Raw genomic sequence first — 20,087 nt, 5'->3', positions numbered from 1 at the left:
GATTTTGCTTGGGTTTTTGGTTTTCGTTTTAATATATATTTCGATTTGATTTTGGTTTTTGATTTTTGATTGGTGATTTCTTTTTTTGGTTTTTTTGATTTGGCGTTTTTTTCGATTTCGATTTTGATTAGATTTTTAGTTTTTGCTTTCCGATCGGATTGAAGTGCAATATGGTGAAGGGCTGTACAGTTATGAGAGCTGAATTATCGAATTGATTGAGATTGAGAGTGATAGTGAATCTGAATCTGAATCTGAATCTGAATTAGAACTTCTCCGATATGCTATAGATGCGCTTAACGCTAACGCACTTGCGTCGCAGTCGCTCGCACTCGATTTCCCTGAAGTCGGCGTGAGAATTGGCGCCCAACGTTGTTTGTCCCGAAATTGATAGATGATGATGATGATGATGACCGTGATGATCCTGTCCAGCGGCTATATCGTCTATAGCTATATGATGTATTCTAGTTAATTGTTGTTGTCGTGTTGCTGCACAAATATCCGGTTCACTTGTGGCACCACCAACGTACGAATGCTGCTCCTCACGATCCTCTTCGTTGTCTTCGTCTTCGTCCTCGTCGTCACCTTCGTCGTCTTCCTCTTCACCTGGCGAATACTGTTGCTCCTCAGATTCAACAAGATCGTCTAGATTTTCAGCCAAATATTGTATCTCCTCTTCTTCGCACTGTGGACACTGTGTTTCCTCCAAAGAATCCTCCACCTGCTTTTGATGATGTCTTTGTGACTGATGCTTTTGTGACTTTTGATTCTGACTAATAATAGCTCGCTTTAGTTCTACAAATAGTGGTGACGATGGTTGTAGCTGTAATGGTGCCACTACTGCCGGCTGTCCAGGCTGATCGAATAGACTCGATGGTATCTCACCGCCGGCTGGCAATGGCTGACTGGTTATAACAGCTGCTGCACCAAGGGCACTATGATGATGCCCCGAACCGGCACCAGCTTCCGGATGTATACGATTATCCGAATTGGTTGACGAGAATTTCGATAGTAACGATCTTGAGCTAACTTTATTCTTTAGCTGTTGCTGCTGTAGATAGTAATAGTCACGGGGCAGAGAGTTTGTGGCATGTAATGGATCCTCTGGATCGTAATAGCCCAAGGCAGCTGGACGAAATAGTCCCGGAGTACTTAAAGAATGTTGTTGATTCTGATTAGATTGAGATTGAGATTGCGATTGAGATTGAGATTGAGATTGAGATTCTTGATCATATGAATCACTAATCACACTGGCCGTTGAGGCTGTTGGCGTTGTTGTGCTGCCCAACGTCGACTGCGAACCGGCAGCAGCGGCCGCGGCGGCGGCGGCAGCGGCAAATTGAGCGCCCAGCAATGGCGTCAATCCAGCAAGGAATTGTTCCTGCTGCTGCTGCTGACGCTGTTCGTCAAGTTCGCGACGATAGGCTTCGATTTGATCGCTGGGCGATGGGGTATTGCTATGTATGCAGCCCTGAAAGAAATCCAATGCCTCGTACAGGATGAAACACAGGCCGAGGACGAGGAATGTCTCCATCATAAGCAGCTGGTAGCCATTTAAATGTTTGCCGAGCGAAACGGGAAACGGGAAACGCGAAACGGTAAACGGTTACGGGACAAACGACAGTAATCAAAACGGTTACGAAACGTAACGAAACGAAAGACTGAACGTAACGTAACGTAACGTAACGAAACGAAACGGAAACGGTGAATGCGCGCGTTACCGAGAAAAAACTGAACGGGGGAAAAATCTTTTCTTATTCTCTGTTAAGTTGTTGTTTTTGTTTACTGGGCGATGGTTGGGCGGCTTTTCTACTCGATTTCAATTTCGTCTCTTGGCTTTCGCTTTATTTTCAACACTTTGGCACTTCATTTTCCCTCATTTGGCTTCTCTTTTGTATCAGTTTTTTCTTTATATATTTTTCTTTTTTTTCTTTTTTTGGTGTCTAGGGGTTGGGTTTTATCCTTGGCTGAAATTGAAATTGAAACCGAAGCGTTTCCTTTGTTATTCAATGCAAATTAATTTCGAATTTGTTTGTCGTTGGTTTTGTCGGCTGGCTTTTCTTTCACAGCCTCGACGCGCACTTTTCATTTGCATAAATTAAATACGTTAAATATATATATAAATATATATTATATAATTTATATATATATAAATATCTTTTCCTTTTTTTGAAGATTTTTTCTTGTGCTCTTTGTTGTAGTTGTTAAAGTGGCAACGGAAACGTTTTAAGAAACAGGCAGGCAAACGCACATACATTGACACATACACATACCATTACATTCACGTTTTATCTATGTATATATATATACAGATATATATATATATATATATTTATTTATGTACAATTTATATAGAGTATATAGTATATATATATTATAATTTACAGCAGATCTGGCCAGCAGTAAAGCAGATAGATAGTGGACCAAAGTTCTAGCTTTGTTTTTTATGTTTATTGTGCTGATTGCGTGGTTACACTGTGTGTGTGTGTGTGTGTATAAAAAGTTTGCAATGGCTTTTGGCATCATAGTATGTGTGTATGTGTGTGGGTGTGCTAAAAAATTTCGAATTCATAAAAGTAACATAAAACTCAAGACCCCTGGGAGTGTTGACTCGTAAAGCTAACCGAAAATAAAAGCTAGCTGGGCAACTTTTCCTAAACAATTGATAAAAAGTGGGTGGCAGGCGAATGGACATACAAAAATTGCTGGGAATACTGCAATGGTGTAAATTCATTTGAATTCGTATAGAAATTCATGGAAAATGGATTATTTTGAAGGTTGTTGTCCAAAAGGTTGTCCAGTGAATTATTAAGGATTACCAATGCTACTCTCTCTCTCTCTCTCTTACTCTCTTTTCAGTTTTTAATCGATAAAGTAGTAACCCTTAAGAGCCTATTCAAACTATTCTGTGAATTATTTTATAGAACACACACACACTCACCCTCACACACATATATAGACACACATATATAGACACACATATATATGAAGTACAGAAAAGTCTCAAACTCATGCCTTATTCATGGTGAAATTGAAGTTTGCAGTAAGATTGAAATATGCTTGTTTATGCATTGAACATTTTCAATGGATATTGTTGGGTTTTCCCTTAGAACTCACTCTCTCTCTATCTCTGTCTCTCTCTCTCTCTATCTCTCTTTCTCTCAAACAAACTGTTTGCATTTGAAATTTTGTTGCACTTTTTATGATGAAAAATCATCAAACATGGATTTTTCTTTTGTTTTTTTTTTTTTGCAAGCCATTGATTTTCGAGAGACCCCCCTCTGACATTATTATAACGATTACTATTGGCTTGTCCGGTCGTTTTCAGTTCGCCATGCAATTGAAATATTTCAAAAATATTTCTAACTGACAGCCCATGAAAACTGAATGAACTTAAACTCCAATGTAAATAACTCTAATGGGCGTTGTGGGGTGTAAAATAGTGCCCTTGCTTGTTGTTGGGTTTTATAGTTTCAATTTGAACAGATTCAACATGACTTCGATGAATATTTACCGTCATTTAACTGACATCAAAGTCATAATAAACATCAAAATCAACGCAAAAAATATCAACGAATAATAATCATAAAAGCATTTTCATGTGGTTTTACACAGTTAACCCTTTCGCCTCCCTTTCTCTACCCCCCACCATACAGTTTGGGGCAATGATGCGGAAAAGGGTTAAACCGAAGTCAGGGTCAAAATCTACCAGCCCCTCCCCCCTTCTTTTTTCTTTTTTGGTATTTCTGTAATATACCATGGCCAATCCCCATACTGAGTTGTTTCCCCATCAAAATGCACAACGTGTCGTTATTTATGCCCAACCCCATCCCCAGCCACCCTGTTCTCAAATCCTCTTTCTAACCACTTCGGCTTAACCCTTAGCATGACAAAGCGAACCCAACTCGGTCCCAAAGCGGAGAGGACAACAAAACACAGGAGAATGCATAAGCCGCGAAACGAATTGAGGCGGCCAAAACAGGATATACGAAATGGTTGAGTTCTTTTTTTTAAGACCTGGCTTTTAACTTGGCAATTTGCCATTATTTTTATTTCCTTTTTTTTTTCTTCTAAACTTTAAAATTCCACAAAAAAAACCTATAAGAAGAAATCCCTATCATACTCGTAATTTTTTGATAAATTAAGAGATCAAAAATTCCTTTGCTAATGAATGCCCCGCAATAAATTAAGGCCAACAGGCACAGAGAGAGAGATTAAGCAACTCAAACCAAAAATTTATTCGGACCAATTTGCCGAGAAACTTTTCGCCCGATTTGTTTTGATTTCTGATGTCAAGGCAGGCATTCTCTAATTAAATTTTTAATGTGTATTGTGGGTGGGGGTTGATGGTTGACTATGGAAAAGGGAAAAAAACTTTTCCGGCTGCTGCTGCTGCTTGGAAAACTTCAAACAAATTCCAAGTAATTGCACATTGAAATTGACAGGGGACAGGGGACAGAGGCAAAGACAGGGACAGCAAGATAGTTAGACTGACTGAGACAGAGGGAGATGGCTATAAAAAAAAGGGTTAAAAAGAGAGAGAGAGAGGGAGAAAACTGCAGTCTGTGGGCCAAGTTAAGGGCACATTGTTATGCCCACGTTCAACTTTACATGGACCATAGTCTGTTCTAAAGTTAGTACCGAGAACAACAACAACAACAACAAGATGCTAACGAGGGACATATATATATATATATATAAAGAGTGAAAGAGATGTCTATAGAAGGCTAGAAAGAGACAGATAGCCAGGGGCTGCCTGAACGAGTGCCTGAACGAGTGCAGCTTAAAATTGTTATCAACAATTTAATCATTGAAAACCATTAAAAAGCAAACAACAAGAACTTTCTCAACTCTCTTTACCCCCCTAACCCCCCCCCCCATGATTTTCCCAACTCCTGCTTTTCCCTCTCCCTTTTCCTCTCTCTTTTTGTTGCAGTTGTTGCTTTAATTGCTATACACAATGCAGCTGTGATTATGGTCACCAGAAGTGAGAAGAAGCGAGATGGCAAAAGTGCAGGGAAGAGACAGGAAAGATAGACACGAGATCCATTAATTTCATTTTCCCTCCCGTTTTTCTTTTTTTCTTTTTCTTTTTTTTATTTATAAAATTAAATTCCACAGTTGTTGCATTTTTCTCTCCTTCTTCTTCTTATCTCTTTACATGGCCTTTAATTAGGAGCAGAGGGAGGGGATAAGGGTGGGGGGCAAAAGGGTTGCCATTACATTTGCGTCAGTCATTTGTTTTCGTCACACACACACGAGTTCATGTCATGGTCAACACATGCAAAGACAACAAACAAAATGAAAATGTGGAAAAGCTCACAAATTAAGAAAGCCGCACAGCGAATTCTCTAAGGTAAGAAGTTTGGCTATTAACTGATCTGATTGGGAAAAACCACTGATTGAGTTCTACTAACTTAGAAACCCATCTTTTTCCAATAAATTTTCATAACTACACCCTCTCCAGCTGTTCCTTAGCTTCTTAAGCCTGCCAATGGACTTTTTACATTGCACTTTCCACATTTCAACGACAGCAACTGTCACGCTGCTGGAATTCAGCTACAGCAGTTTTCTTCTGCTTCTTCTGCTGTTGTTGACTGTTGGAGGCACTTCATTGTGTGGCCAAAATGCTAGGGCAAAAGGGGTAAAAGGGCAATACTAGTTGTGCAAGAAGAAAAATGGAGGTCGGAAAAGGACAGGCTAGGCTGATGACTGCTGACTGCTGGCTGCTGCCTGCTGCTGGCTGGGCTAGGCAAAAGTAAACCAACATAAGTGTTGCGTCGTTCGTTTTATTGTTGTGTGAAGAAACCGGATGCAGGACATGGACAGTGGCTTGGACCACAGCAGGTCATGTTAACTAACCTCTTTTTTTTTTTTTTTTTTTTTTTTTTGCAGAACCCCTGACCCAACCAGTCTTCTTTGCCCCTTTCCCTTTCTACCTCAGCAACATTTTGTCCTTGTACCCGACTATGACAGCGGGTAGCATAAATTTTTAAAAACTCTTGCCACTGCGGCTTGTCAACTGCAGCAACCTTGCCCTTGTTGCCTTATTGCCACGCCCTCCAAAACTACGACCCACACAGCAATTGTCACAATTTTAAAACAATTACAACAAACTCAATGCAGAAGAGAGAGAGAGGGGTGGGAAGGGGCGGTAACAGCAGCCGAGGGAACACTAGTTCCAGTGGCCGAGTTAACAATTTGTGCAATCCGCATTCACCAGTTGACCGCAAAAGCCAACGGAAACATGAGATCATTATGCCACGCACTTTGCGGTCAACATCATGAATACATATCTCTTCCATATATATATCTCATCTCTCTGATGAATTGGGGTTTTATTGGTCAGGGCGAATTGTGGGATGAAGCGAGGACACCGAGTGTCAATTAACTCAATCAAATTGACCAACAAAGCAGGGACAAGGCTGGAATGTTATTAACCAAATTGAAATTTCATTAATAAATTGTTAAAAATGTTGTAGAATTCAAATTGAAAACTAATTTTTATACAAGAAAATCTATCATCTATAGATAGATACTCTCTGCAGATCTTTTAGTCACCCCAAAAGCCCCCGAAACTTGAGAAAATGATCTGAAAACCATTTCCATTCCAGCACTTCCAGCAGCATCTGCATATCCATCCACATGCTGCGTGCTGCGTCGTGTTGCAAACTTTTCAAGTTTGTTTTCGTTCAATTTGCTGAGCAAACAACCGAACCATTAAGAACATCTTCAGCAGAGGCAGAGAGAGAGAGAGAGGAGCGAGTTCATCAGGAAGAAGACGAAGTAGCAAAGCCCGCGGCGCGTCGTGGTGAGAGTTGAGAAATAATTAACCAAAAAATTAAAGTAATCCCAAAGGGAATGCTTAAAGCTCAATGATTACTATTATTCCCTTCTTGCCACGCTGCAACCAACATTCTCGCTTTTGTACTTTAAGCCATCATAATATATATATGGTATATCCTTTTTTTGCATTCAAATTCCTTTCCAGGCTCTCCTTTTTTTGTTGTTTTTTATTTTTTTCTTTTTGCTTTTAATATGCAAAGTATGCATATATATATATGGATTTTATTTTATTTCCCCCTCGCAACGGCGGCACATGATGTTTGCTTTCAGTTTCGCCTCATCGAAGAATGCCTTTTGTGAGAGAGGCTGCCCCTGCCTGAACGCTGTATTGACTCTACGTTCTCCTTTTTTTTCCCTTCAGATGGTCATTAAAAATATGAAATTTCATGGGGGCCCACACACTCACACACACTGGACACACACCACTCAATGGAACACTTAAATGAATTACAGTTCTCAGCTGGGTTTTTGCATATTTCTCTTATTTATTTCTGTTTTTCCTCTCTTTTCCCTTCTTTTTTTTGTTGTTCATTGAAATCTGTTCGAATTGAATGGCTGGATGGCTGGATATCCAGGAAGATGTCGAAGAAAATGAGAAGAGTGGGGGGGAGAAGATTGGAATATGTTTTCAGCCGATTCATGGGCGGTCATAATCCCCCGTTGGAAGGCGAGGCAAACTGACATTGGACCTTGGCACTCCTCGTTTGCCGTGTCCTTTTTACTGCCTTTTAACAGGAAATCTGGCCATCTCGCTGAGAGAGCCTTTAAAAGTTTCCACTTTCTTTCTCTCGAGAAATGTTGCCTTACCATCTGGATAGGCTTAATCGATAGCATATTGAATATTTTTCACAAATAAATCGATTATTTATCGAGAAAATACATTTAGTTATCGATAATATCGATAACACTACATGAAAGTATCAAAATAAAAGACAATTTCTTCACATCTAATAAATCGATTCAATCAATAAATAAACTCTAATAAAAAGCTAATTAATCGATAGCATATTGATAGCATTTGACACAAATACATCGATTATTCGTCAAGCAAATATATTTATTTATCGATAATATCGATAATATTGCATGAAAGTATCAAAATAAAAGAGCATTTCTTCCCATCTAATAAGTCGATTCAATCGATAAATAAACTCTAATAAAAAGCAATTTAATCGATAGCATATTGATAGCATTTGACACAAATACATCGATTATTTATCAAGCAAATACATTTAGTTATCGATAATATATCGATAATACTGCATGAAAGTATAAAAATAAAAGACAATTTCTTCCCATCTAATAAATCGATAAATCAACTCTAATAAAAAGCAATTTATCGATGACATTTTATCGAGCCAAATAATAGTTGGAAGCAATCCAATTACCAATTTCCCCCAACCCAATTGTCAGCACACAAACCTATCGATGATAAGCACCAGGAAATCCCATTGGGTATCTCACACAAAACAACACAATAATGGAATGAATTTGAACTCCCTTATGGCCACGCCCCCACCACTCACCCACACACTTAGGAAACACACACACACAGAGAAACACCTTTCAATGTCAGATGGCTTGGATATATATATATGTTGGCTGCATTATTTGACGGCCATTGAAAAAGTTTGCCACAAATGAAATGGCCCAAAGGAGCTGTCAAATCTGCTGCGTTATAACATTTACTATGACTGAGAGCAGGGGTGGTGTAGTGGGCGGCGGCGGCGGCGGTCACAAGGGTTAAGGGTAAAAAGGCAGCAAGCAACACAAAGCGATGAGCAAAAGTTGCACAAAAATTGACAAAACATAAATAAAATATGGCGCAAACAATAAGGGGAAGGAGAAGCGAAAAAGACATGTGACACAAACAGATGCCAGGTGAAATTTCTCTTCTTCTTTTTTGAGCGGGAGGGTGGGGGGGTTTCGAAATAAACGTAGATGGTGGTAGGTGGTAACCCTGTCACAGTGACGTTAATATCACTCGATAAGTATAGACACAAGTGGTGGAGTGGAAAAGAGTGGCGGCAAACAAACAGCAAAATGATGAAAGAGGAAATGGGGAAATGGGGAATGGCGAATGGCAGGGTTACCATCGTTATATAAGAGCAGGCCAACTGACAGAGTTGCCATCGTTATATATGTACAATCTTCAATTGCCATTTTACAATGATGACGTAATTGATTTTTAAGCAAATACAAATACACTTTGTCAGTGAAAAGAGAAAAGGACATGACGGAGACGATGGAATAAGAAAAGATTTCCAAATAAATAAAGCGAAACGTGCAAACATCGATGACGACGAGTGCTTCTTGAAAACCTTAGCCTAGAACCCCTCCAAAAAAAAATGTGAAGAAAAAAAAAAGAGAAAAGAAAAGAAAAGAAAAGAAAAGGGGCAGAAGAAAAGCCCGAGTATATCAAGTAAAAAGCAAAGAAAGAAAACGAAGCTGTGGGTTGGTTGGGGCGAGCTGGTTGGTTTTTGGATGAAGGAAGCTACAAGCTCCAAGAAACGTGCCACGATTGCAGGTGAAAACCCACGTGTGTGTATGTGAGTGTGTTTACGTGTGTGTGCAGCCACTTTTGAGTGCTTGCACAACGGGCACGACTTTTCTTTATTTACACTTGCTTCTTACATCAACACACACACACACACACAGAGAGATATAAACACACACTGACAAAATAAAGAAACCAGCACTTGGAGAAATCACCATCAGAGTCTATAACTACTAATCGGTTAAGTCTGAAAAATCTAAAATTTAATCATGGTTTAGCAAGAAAATTCCTTTTCCAAGCTAAGAAAAGTAAAAATTTTCATACATTTTTAGGAAAAAACCTAAAAGTTCCAGTAAGGTTTTCCTTTTATTTCCTTTTCTACATCCAAAAAAAAACTCCCAAAATTTCTTTCAGTGCCGTACAATAAAAACCCTGACAAAATCCTTGAATGTGAGAAAGAGAGAGTGGGTCTTAAACCGTGATTGCAGGTTTTTTTTATTTTTTTATAAAGTGCCTTTTCCCCCCAGCCATAATTCAAACACTTTTCCAACGAAAAGAAAGAAATTATCTGGAACGGTTCAAGGGGTCAAGACAGAGTCTCAAAAAAAGAAAAAAAAACATAATAAAAACTGAAAAACTTTGAACTTGAGTTGGGTCACTTAAGAGCTAATTTGAGTTTGACTACTCAAAATCAATTGCTTAACTTTTAAGCTAACTTAAAGGCCATTTAAACTTTGGGCTATGATATAGCTAGGGCTTAAAATTCCATTTCCTTAGTTTTTCTTACTATCATCTTCTTCCTATCATCTAAAGTTCAAATCAAGCTTTAACTTAATTAAATACATTATTTAATACTACTGCCAATGCCAATGCCATTGCTAAACATGTGTGTAATTGAATATTCAACATTTAAAGCCAAAAAGCCTAAGCCAACAACTTCTGCCTCGAAGCTGTGCTCGTGCATTGCATGCTCTATATATATATTATATATATATATATATATATATATATTAAGCTATATATATATATACATAAACATATGTATGTATTAGATACGTGAGTGTTTTGTGTATGTGCTAGTGTGCAAAAGCTTAGATTAGTCATTTGCATCTGCCTTATATAGCCCCCCGCTTGTCCATTGCCCCTCATTAAAGACCATAAATCCTCGTCTCAAAATGGACTTCATTGATTGGAGCAACAACAATCATGACGACAACAACAACAACAACAACAATAGGCCCCACAGCAATAGCAACAGCAACAACAATCAGCCAACCATAAACAATTAGTTGGAACAAAAGGTATTGCAGTCTTGAGCATATTGAATGAGATGAATTCGCTTGGGTGACCAAAAGCTTGGAGCCAAACCAAAATGGTTTCAGCCATCATAAATGGTGTTTTAGTAAATAGTGTCGAAAATCTAAGGCTAAACTTCAATTGAATGGACACACACACACACACACACCTGATTTAATTATGTCCCCAAAGTTCTGGCTTAAGTCTGACTATAAGCCATTTCAAATGCTCTTTAGTTAAATTTACAGATCAGATTGAGATTGCTAGACAGAAGGCAGAAATTTCAATAGGCTTTTGGTTTTTATAACTTTTAAATACTAAACTAAAAGCTTTATAATAATAATATGAAAATCGAATAATAAATTAAGTAGTATCTGATATAGATTTGAAAAGTAGATTGCTGAAAATTGAAAACCTCTTTGAGATTCCAATATTTAAAATCTAAGAAGCCTTAAGAGAGATGATTGATGCCCCTTTCGGAGTTATTTTAATAATAAAAGAAACTCTTTTATATCTGATATTTGATGTCTTATATCTGATATCTAATATATATCTCTAGATTCTTACTAATTCCTCACAAAAATATCAAAGAATTTCTTGGGTAAAAACTTTGCCCAAAGCAAAGCAAAAGAAAATCTTGCTAAATTCTGCCTCATCGAATACTGAAACTGAACATGAAGATAATGATTCTGATGATGATTTCGTTGACACACACACACACACACATACACATATATATATTGGTTGTTGTTGCTATTGCTGTTTATGTCCTTGTTTTTATTGCAATTGTTATCGCTCTGCTTCTTGTTCATATTCCCCAATCCCATTTTCTGGACTTTTCTTTAGCTCATTTCGGTTTCTCTTCTTTTGATTTTTTTTTTGTGTAATATATTTTATTGTTGTTTTTATGCTTCAGCAAACACACACGCACACTTACACACACAGACACAACAGTTAATAAACAAACAAACACGCACACACATACAACGTTCTTTTATTAGCATTTGTTTACATTTTTCTTATACGAATATATCCATATATATATATATATTGTGTAGATATATTCTTATATCTTGATTTTTCACTTGGCACACAGCAAAGAACAATAAAAAAAATATTTAAAAAAAAAAGGTTTTGGAAGCCAGGCAGGCGAAGAGAAAATATTCGAAATGATTTTGGTTTTGGTTTTGGCCTTTTTCTGTAGCACACTTTTTTGGGCGCGCGTTAACGTAGTCGTCGGCGTTTTCTGTTCTGTTTATGTTTATTTTTTTTTTTGTTTTTTATTTTTTATTATAACTTATTTATTTTTTAGATTTTTATAGGTAGTTTTTGCATTGGCTACCTCTATTTATTTAACTCCTTCCGCTTGCTATTTGCATTTGTCGTTTAATTGTTGTTTTCTTGGTTTTGTTTGGTTTTTTTCTCTCAATTTTTGTTTATAATTTTCTTTTTCTTTCTTTCTGCCTATTGTTTTTCGTTTTATATCTTCGGTTTTATTTGTTGTTGTTTTTAAGTTGTTTGGTATGTTTTTTTTTTCTTTTGGTTTTTGTGTAGCTCTTTTAACCGTGCTCGACGACCGCTTTACGCCCGTATAGAAAACAGACTGCGGCGGCCAGTTGCGAGATTTATCCCATGAAGATAAGTGCTGCAGACGAGCGTTTTCGTTTTGCCGAGCAGAAACGAACACGCATACTTACGCACAAATAACACTCACACACATACACACACCCACAGACGCACACATAGAAACGTGGAGAGATGGCGGGCAACTTTGTGATGTTGGGCTTTCTGTTCCATTTTCTTTTTGCAAACAGTCAGCATCCGCTGTGTATGTGTATTGGTGTGTGTGTGTATTGGTATGTTTGCGTGTTGGTGTCTGTGGGCACTAATACCAAAGCCGAAAGGAAAACCGAATGGCATTTGCATCGGAAAACCTCTTCTTTGGCTTTTCTTCTCTTGCTTTTACACTCCCAATCTCTTAATTTGTTGTCTCTCATGAAGTGTGGTAGAAAATGAAAAGCTTTTGTGTTTTGAGCAGGTGAAAATCGCTGGAAAATCATAATAGTGAAGAGCGATTGCGATCTTGTTTTAGCCGGCTTGAGAGAATTTTTGGTTAATAACTGTTATGACTGATTTTTTGTGATGTTTCCTAATAAATTTTTTTAGTTTGAAAACTACTTTCTGTAACCTAAACCTAATTTTTAAACTCTGATCTTATTAATATACGAGGTGTGTTCAAAAAGTAAGGTGACTCTTCAAATTTCGCGAATTTCAAATTTTTCGATTATCGATTTTTTTGTTTTGTTATATTGGTACACTCTTCCCTAACATCTGTACCAAGTTTCAATGGAACATCCTCTTTTGTTTGGTTGTGAGAGGCGTAAAGTTACAAGTTGTTTTGCGAGCTCGGCGATTTTTTGCTATCGAAAAATATGGATCAAAGGATTTGGATTTTTTGGCCAAAAACAACACCACAATAATGCCTCAGCCACCATATTCACCGGATTTGGCCCCATGTGACTTTTTCTTGTTCCCAAAACTGAAGATAATCGAAAAATTTGAAAAATTTGAAATTTGAAAAGTCACCTTACTTTTTGAACACACCTCGTATAACTTCTAAAAGGTTTCGATAATCGAAAAATTTGAAATTCGCGAAATTTGAAGAGTCACCTTACTTTTTGAACACACCTCGTATATCTTTGTATATATTTTTCTTTTGTTATTTTCATAAAAAGCACCTTTTTGTGAGATAAATATTTTTACTATAATTAAAATAAATATTCTCCAAAAATCAAACTTAAGCCCATTTCAGACAGCTCTTCATCTTCTCTGTTGATTCCCTAGCTAGCACTTCAGAACCATTTAAAGCAATCAAATAAACCGAAAGGAAAACAAACCCCTCGTCCTGCCTTATTTTCGTATTACGCTCTTCGAACCTGAAACTCTCTTAAACCTATGTGGTGAGTTTACATATCAAATCTAAGAGAGTAAAAAGCTTTCTTCCTTAAAGCCCTATGCTTGTCGTACAATTTTCGTAACATTTTTGAGGAGAACTTTGGACTGCAACAGTTACAACAAAAAAAATTTGAAGGCAAATCGAGAAAAAGAGATTCACTTAATGATGGTAGAATGATGGTTGGGTGGTTGGGTGGTTGGGTGGTTGGGTGGTTTAATGGCTATTTCGAGTGGCAGTCATTAAGCACAAATAAGATGCTGTATATGTGTATGCGTGCCTGTGCGTTTGTGTTTGTTTGCATGAAAAACACTACACAGGACACACACACACACACACACAGCTAGCAGCTAATTCGAACGAAATTAGGCAAACACTTAATGAAGCAATTACCAAATTTCTAGGCAGCTGCCCTTTTCTGTGCTTTTGGTTTATCCGCACAAAAAATATTATTCCTTCGTTTGTGGCACACTTCCGGTGCAAGAACTTACCTCAACGGTAACAACAACAAAAAAAATAAGAAAAATAAAAGAAAACCCACAAAAAATATTCCCAAACCCCCTTACATATTCATAGATTTCCCCGGGTGAAGAAACCGCAAGGAAACATCAAAGGGGATTTCACTTTTACACATCAATGTGTTCTTTTTCTGGTCAAGGAAAATTGCGTTTACTCACCTGAAAAGAAACAGAGTGGGGAAAAAAACGAAACGTTAGATGGTTGGCAAAAAGTTTTCTTATTTTTACTTAGACTTAAATATATATATAAAAAATGTTCTTATTTTTATTTTTTTTTATATTTTCTAGACAAGACCTTTGCCCACTTACAATTCAAAAAGGTGAAAAACGAAAAAAAAACTGAGTGGGAAGGGGGAAAGTGGTGGCAAGACTTTGACATGAGTAAAGTGGAAAATTCTGTTGCATACTTTTTCGGGCCTCGAGTGTTGGGAATTTGCTGCAAATTGTTTTGGGGCCAAAAGTAAGTGAATTTCACTACCAAAACATAATCCTTGAGGTTAAGCACTGAGTTTATATTTTTCATCTCTGTTTGCTTTGTGAATAAGACATTAAGAGGAGATTTTTCTAAGAATAATTCTTCTTTTCAAAACACTCAAGCAAAAAAAAAGGTAAATTAAATTAAAACATTTAAAGGATTGCATTTTGAACTTTCAAATATTAGCTCTTAAGATTTTCAGATTGGGTGTTAGTTTTTAATGGGGTTTCTATGGCTTTTCGATGATTTTTTCAAGCAACTTACAATCTGCTCTCTAAGATGTATATTTTTATGTTCTTAGATTTCTTAAACCCAAAAAAAGAAACTTCAATATTTCATATTTTCTATCAACCTCAACCTAAAACTTTTCCGCTGCAACCTAATGAACGAGCATAAGCTTCGCTTTTTGTATGATCAAAACCTAATAGAGAAAGCAGAAAGAAAGACCTACAATATTTGAAAACTATGGGGCGGCGGCAGACGTGTATTGAAGCCAAATCAAAACCGATTCTGTTTTTCTTGGCATTTGCCATTGTGTTGGCAATTGTGTTGCCTGGAATTGGCCATTTTATTGGAACTTTTGTGTTGGCCGCATTGCACACGGCACAAACTACCTGGTAAATGGTAGCGGAGTAGCCGGGGGTAAGTAGAAGGAAATCGCTACGGAAGTGGACTAAAGTTAGATTGATGATGTCTCAATAAACCCCATTAGGGGATTGCCATCGAGACCAACCAACCAACCAACCGACCGACCGACTGCAATATAATATCACAAATGAATTGCCCACCTCGTCCGTTCTTCGGTGGAAATTCGACTTCGTGTTTCGGGTTTTGTGTTTGAGTTTGAGTTTTGGGTTCGACATGGGTGGTATTTTGATGATTGTGCACCTGCTGTTGGCACAATTCAATGCTCTAATTGGTAGCAAAGTGGAATAAACTATTGCCGTGGCGAAACTTTCTTCCTCTTTCCCCTTCGTCGGCTGGTTGGCTAGCTTAGCTGGCTGGCTGGCAGCTTCTTTTGATGTTTTCACAGGACACGATTGGCCTTCAAGAAAATGAATCACGAGCCAACTAACTGTAAAAATTCATTATGTTCTTGAGAAGCAGCAGCAAGCAAGTAAAAAAAAAAAGAAAGCAAAGAAGAAGGAGAAGAAAAAAAAACAGCAAGAAAGCAAAGGAAAATGCTTGGCGACAAAAAGTTTGTGTGACTGGAATTGAAATTCCTGTTTTCTGGCCAAGAGACAAAATGGTTGAAATATCCAGATACAAGATACAGAGGTATTTCATCATCATCATCATCAGCAGGAGGAGAAGCAGCATCAGAAGCAGCAACAACAACAACACCATCATCATCATCTTGTCGACGTTCTCAGTCAAGTGTTAAAATCGATTTAATAAAAGTTTATTGCTAAATTTTGCTAACTGGCTAAGCTCAAAACTTTGCTGTTGGCTTTTTTCAGGTTAGTTGCATATTTCAGTGGCTTAATTTGCCCGCAGCACTAAACTCAACTGGGGGCTGCTGAGGAGGGGGGTAGGGTAGCGGTAGCAGAAACTTAAAAAACAATTAGAAACTTTTCCCTCTTCTCGGTTCGAAATACTATACGTCTATATATATATATATTATCCTCGCAGGGGTATCAATCCAGTGGCTCATAATTCCCATCTCTACACCCCAAAACGACGCCACATAATTGGTCCTGTGATAACTTGAAAGTTGAAAACAAATTGAAATGCTCGAAGATTCAGTCACGATTTGGCAAGCCAAATTGTGTGGGCGCTCTTCTTGCCGGGGGAAGAGTTAATTTTTGGGTGGACGTGGGCGTAGGATATACAAGTTCTAAAGTAGTTTTTCAATAGTTTATTAGGGAAGCTGAGTTTTGGTTGTTAGCTGAACAAAAGAGTCGCTGCATATTTTCATTTAGACAAATTTAAGTTATATTATATATTATATTTTTATACAAATATTAAAATGCAGTGTAAGAAATCATAATCCTGTTTTTTAGTTTAAAATATTCAGCATTTTTATCACAACTTTGCGAAAGATGGTTTAAATGTAGAAAATCATAGACCGATTAACTGGTAAATAAAATTCTAACATAATTGCATTAACACCTAAAAATCTTAAATTTTGACTTATTTTCGAAAAATTTGATTTATCAAACATGCGAACTTGGGATTAACCTCATTTTATCCCGAAAACGATAGTAATTTCTTCATAACTAAGCCAATAATGGTCCAATCATGGAATGTTATACCTCGTTGAGTTTGTTTTTGAATTCCTCGTCGAACTGTATTCACAGATTAAAATGTCAAAATTTTGTCATTTTTTTTGCAAATTTTAATAGTGTTACCCCTTACCGAAAATGCGAAATTTGATTTCTCCTCTTTCCCCCCCAAAGTGGTTTTATTATTCCCATAACTAAGCTAATATTGGTCCAAATATGGAATGTAATACCTCGTTGAACTCGTAATTAAAATTCCAAGAAAACTGTATCCCAGGTTAAAAAAGTAAAATGTTGTCCTTTTTTCGCTAAATTTTGATGATGTTTCCCCTTACAAAAAAAGTGAAAATTTGAAGATTTATGAATTTTTCACAAATAAGCAGACATTGGCATGGATGGAAAGTTGAGATCGTCAGCTTTTTAAATCATTTAGTTTTTTAACTATAGGACAAATATTAGTCAAGTTATAATACAAAAAACTAAATAACATTTGTTTTTTTTTTCCTTAAAATCAAAAGTGCATATTTTATGGTAAAAATATTCATCTTTTTTCCCATAACAAAGAAAGTCTCTCAATTAGATTAGAATATAAAAATCTAGTCCTTCATCAGTTTCTAGGTTTATGTTTACAGAGTAGTTTTTAAAAAGTTAATTTCCCTAAGAACTTAAGCTAAGCTACCTCTTCCTGTCCTGCTAATTTTCTACCCTGTAAGGGCCACGTGCTCCACTTCCAAAAACTTTGACCAAAATGAGTAAATGGGGAAGAGGACGAAATTTCGAATTAATATTACACAAGATTATTTTAATAACACAAAAATTTTTGTTTCTTGTTCTTCCTTTTATATTTAATTTATGTTTTTTTTTTTCCTGTTTGTCGGAAGCTTGAAGCGCACTTGAAATTAATGAAAAGCATTTTCGATTGTAATTATGTATTCGTGACTGGAGGGGCCAACAGGCATTTCCTTCACATTCACAGCCACCCTCCTTCCCCCCTTTTTGTCGATTTTAAGAACGAACCTCCCCTTCCTTTTGGCACTTATATATATTTCCCAGAGAGTTTCCCTGTTGCTTCAGATTTTGGCTCAGCTCATTAGACATAATTCGAGTTCAGCCTCGCTTCTCCCTATCCCCCTCTCTTTCTCTCTATCATCTTGTCGTTCTGTCTCTTTCGCCTGCTCATTCCTCAATATAATACGGATGAGTTTATGATGCAAGGGGGGAGGGGGTTTCTAAGGGGTCCGCATTTAATTGACTGTAAATTTGCTGCTCTTCAAAAGCTTCAACTACTCATTAAAATAAAACACAAGGAATTCAAGGAGGACTACTTGAGGGAAAGGGGCAGAGATGAGGACTAGAAAGCCTAGCTAAAGGCTGATAGATTCATTTTGGAACTGAATTTATGGTTGGCTTATAAATTAAAAAGCTAATTTTGTTAAAAGCTGATAAATTATTATCTAATTTTTGATTAAATATTTCTAAATATTATCAAACTTTGAGATTTTAAACTTTCTAATCATGAAAAACGTAATTTGAAACACTTTTTGCTTGTTTTTTTTTTTAAGTTAACCCTAAGCCAAACTCAGATTACGCATACGCCCTGTGTGTCTTTGCCATTCAGGTTGTTTTGTTAATTGCAAGAGCACGGAAAGAAAAGGGGGATGGGGGAGGGGGGTTGCTACAAAATACAGGTTTTCTCGGCTTTTTCGGACATGGCTTAAAAACTGCACCCACATGAGCTTGGGGGCCCCCATTATCTGCATTTTTACGGTCCAAATCCATTTCCAGCACATTCACACACACAGAGAGACTTCATGGGGGGAGAATTTGGGTGAGGATTCTGGTTGCCTTGGCTTTAGTTTTCCACTCTCTCTCTTTTGATTTTTTCTTCTTGTTTTTTTTCTTCTTTTTTTTTTTTGGTTTAAGGTTGGGGTTGGGGGGTGAAAGAGAAATGGCAGGCAGCTGTAATAACATAATGGCCAACGAAATGTCTGGCCCTTAAAAGCAAAGGTAAGCTTAGCCTTCTATCTTTGTCTTTCTGCGTGTGCGTGTGTGTTTACCACTTGCCCGCCTCTCTATCTCTCTCTTTCTTTCTCTTTCTTTCTATGCACTGAGAGAAAGACATAATTTATTTGGAAAACTTGTTAGAAATTTTATAGAACAACCTTTAGGTATTCAATTTCCAGCTTAAGAAAGTATTTCACAAACATCTCTCTCCCTCAAAAAAAACTACTCTTTTTTTTCCAGTGCACACGTGTGTGTATGATTTTAACAAAAGTAAAAGCCAGAGAAACAAAAAAAAATAAAACGAGAACGAATCTAACTACCAAAAGAACAAAACAAAGATGGGGGGAAACGAGAAGAACTAACAGCAAAACGCAACAAACAAAGAAAGAAAGAAAAGGGACGGCAAGAAGCTAGAAGAGAGATAGCTAGAATTTGAGATGGCAAACAAAAGTTGCTTGGCAGTAGCATAAATAAATAGAGATAATTAGACCATAACGACAACAAACACACACACACACAGCACAACACAAAAGACCCAAACAAAAAATCAGAAAGAAAAGAGAGGGGGGTAAACCGAAAGAGACGGAAACAGTCGACCAGAAAGAGTACGAGCTAGTGGGACCTTCATTTGCCTTCCTGCCTTTATACATTTTTTTTCTTTTGCGGTTTTAATTGTTTGGCTGCACATTTTTGCGACCACAGCAGCAGCATCACCAGCCGAGCATCCAAAAAAGTTGACCACAAAAAAAAAAGAAAAAAAAAACAAAATAAAAGGTAGCCCAACACTAAGTTGACCATAATCTAGTTTTCATGAAGCACAGCGGGCCGGCCAGGCAGCCAAATTAGGTGAAGGATATGACAGAGACCAACAAAATGTTTGTGGCCAACGTCAGTGTCCCAAAATATGTAAATAAATTGGACAAAAAAAAAGAGTAAAAAGAGTAAAACATAAAAGTCACTCTGGTGAGTTTGGGGGAAAAAGCGCATGAAAAATTTTAAGGAAAATGGGGAAATCACAGAAGGAATATTTAATATGCCTTGCTGGAAGGAATTAGTCTACAGGTTTTTGCGGCGAAAATCCAATTTGAACTTGCCAAGTTTTGCGTCGTCCTTCGTGTTTCATTTTTTATAAATTTAAAGAGGATTTTTCTATGATTTTTTTTTTTTGCTAAATTTAATACAAAAGTTGAGAGGTAAAAAGAGGTTGCATTCGGTTGCAGTGATTCATTAACAGCTTTTGTGTATTTTTTTTTTGGTGAAAACTTTTCCTCTCACAAAT

At 37.1% G+C, this 20,087-nt stretch overlaps 2 protein-coding genes across 14 annotated transcripts in view; both read right to left on the bottom strand.

Annotated features, from left to right (window-relative positions):
* The window catches only part of LOC108104383 (neurobeachin), a 189,684-nt gene that overhangs the window by 90,194 nt on the left and 79,403 nt on the right, over positions 1-20,087 (bottom strand). The window lies entirely within an intron of this gene.
* LOC108110278 (chromatin modification-related protein EAF1) lies at positions 54-12,920 on the bottom strand. The gene is made up of 2 exons (XM_017219269.2): positions 11,979-12,920; positions 54-1,964 (listed from the first exon to the last, which is right to left on the bottom strand). The coding sequence occupies exon 2, from the start codon at positions 1,532-1,534 to the stop codon at positions 263-265; it is 1,272 nt and encodes a 423-aa protein (XP_017074758.1). The 5' UTR covers positions 1,535-1,964; positions 11,979-12,920; the 3' UTR covers positions 54-262.

Source organism: Drosophila eugracilis, unplaced genomic scaffold (assembly GCF_018153835.1).
Source record: "Drosophila eugracilis isolate 14026-0451.02 unplaced genomic scaffold, ASM1815383v1 contig_2147, whole genome shotgun sequence".
Lineage (NCBI taxonomy): Eukaryota > Metazoa > Arthropoda > Insecta > Diptera > Drosophilidae > Drosophila > Drosophila eugracilis.
This window is presented reverse-complemented; position numbering and strand designations above follow the sequence as displayed.

What these genes read in the sequence shown, in the direction of transcription:
- LOC108110278 (XM_017219269.2), bottom strand. Translation starts at nt 1,534, where the DNA reads ATGATGGAGACATTCCTCGTCCTCGGCCTGTGTTTCATCCTGTACGAG.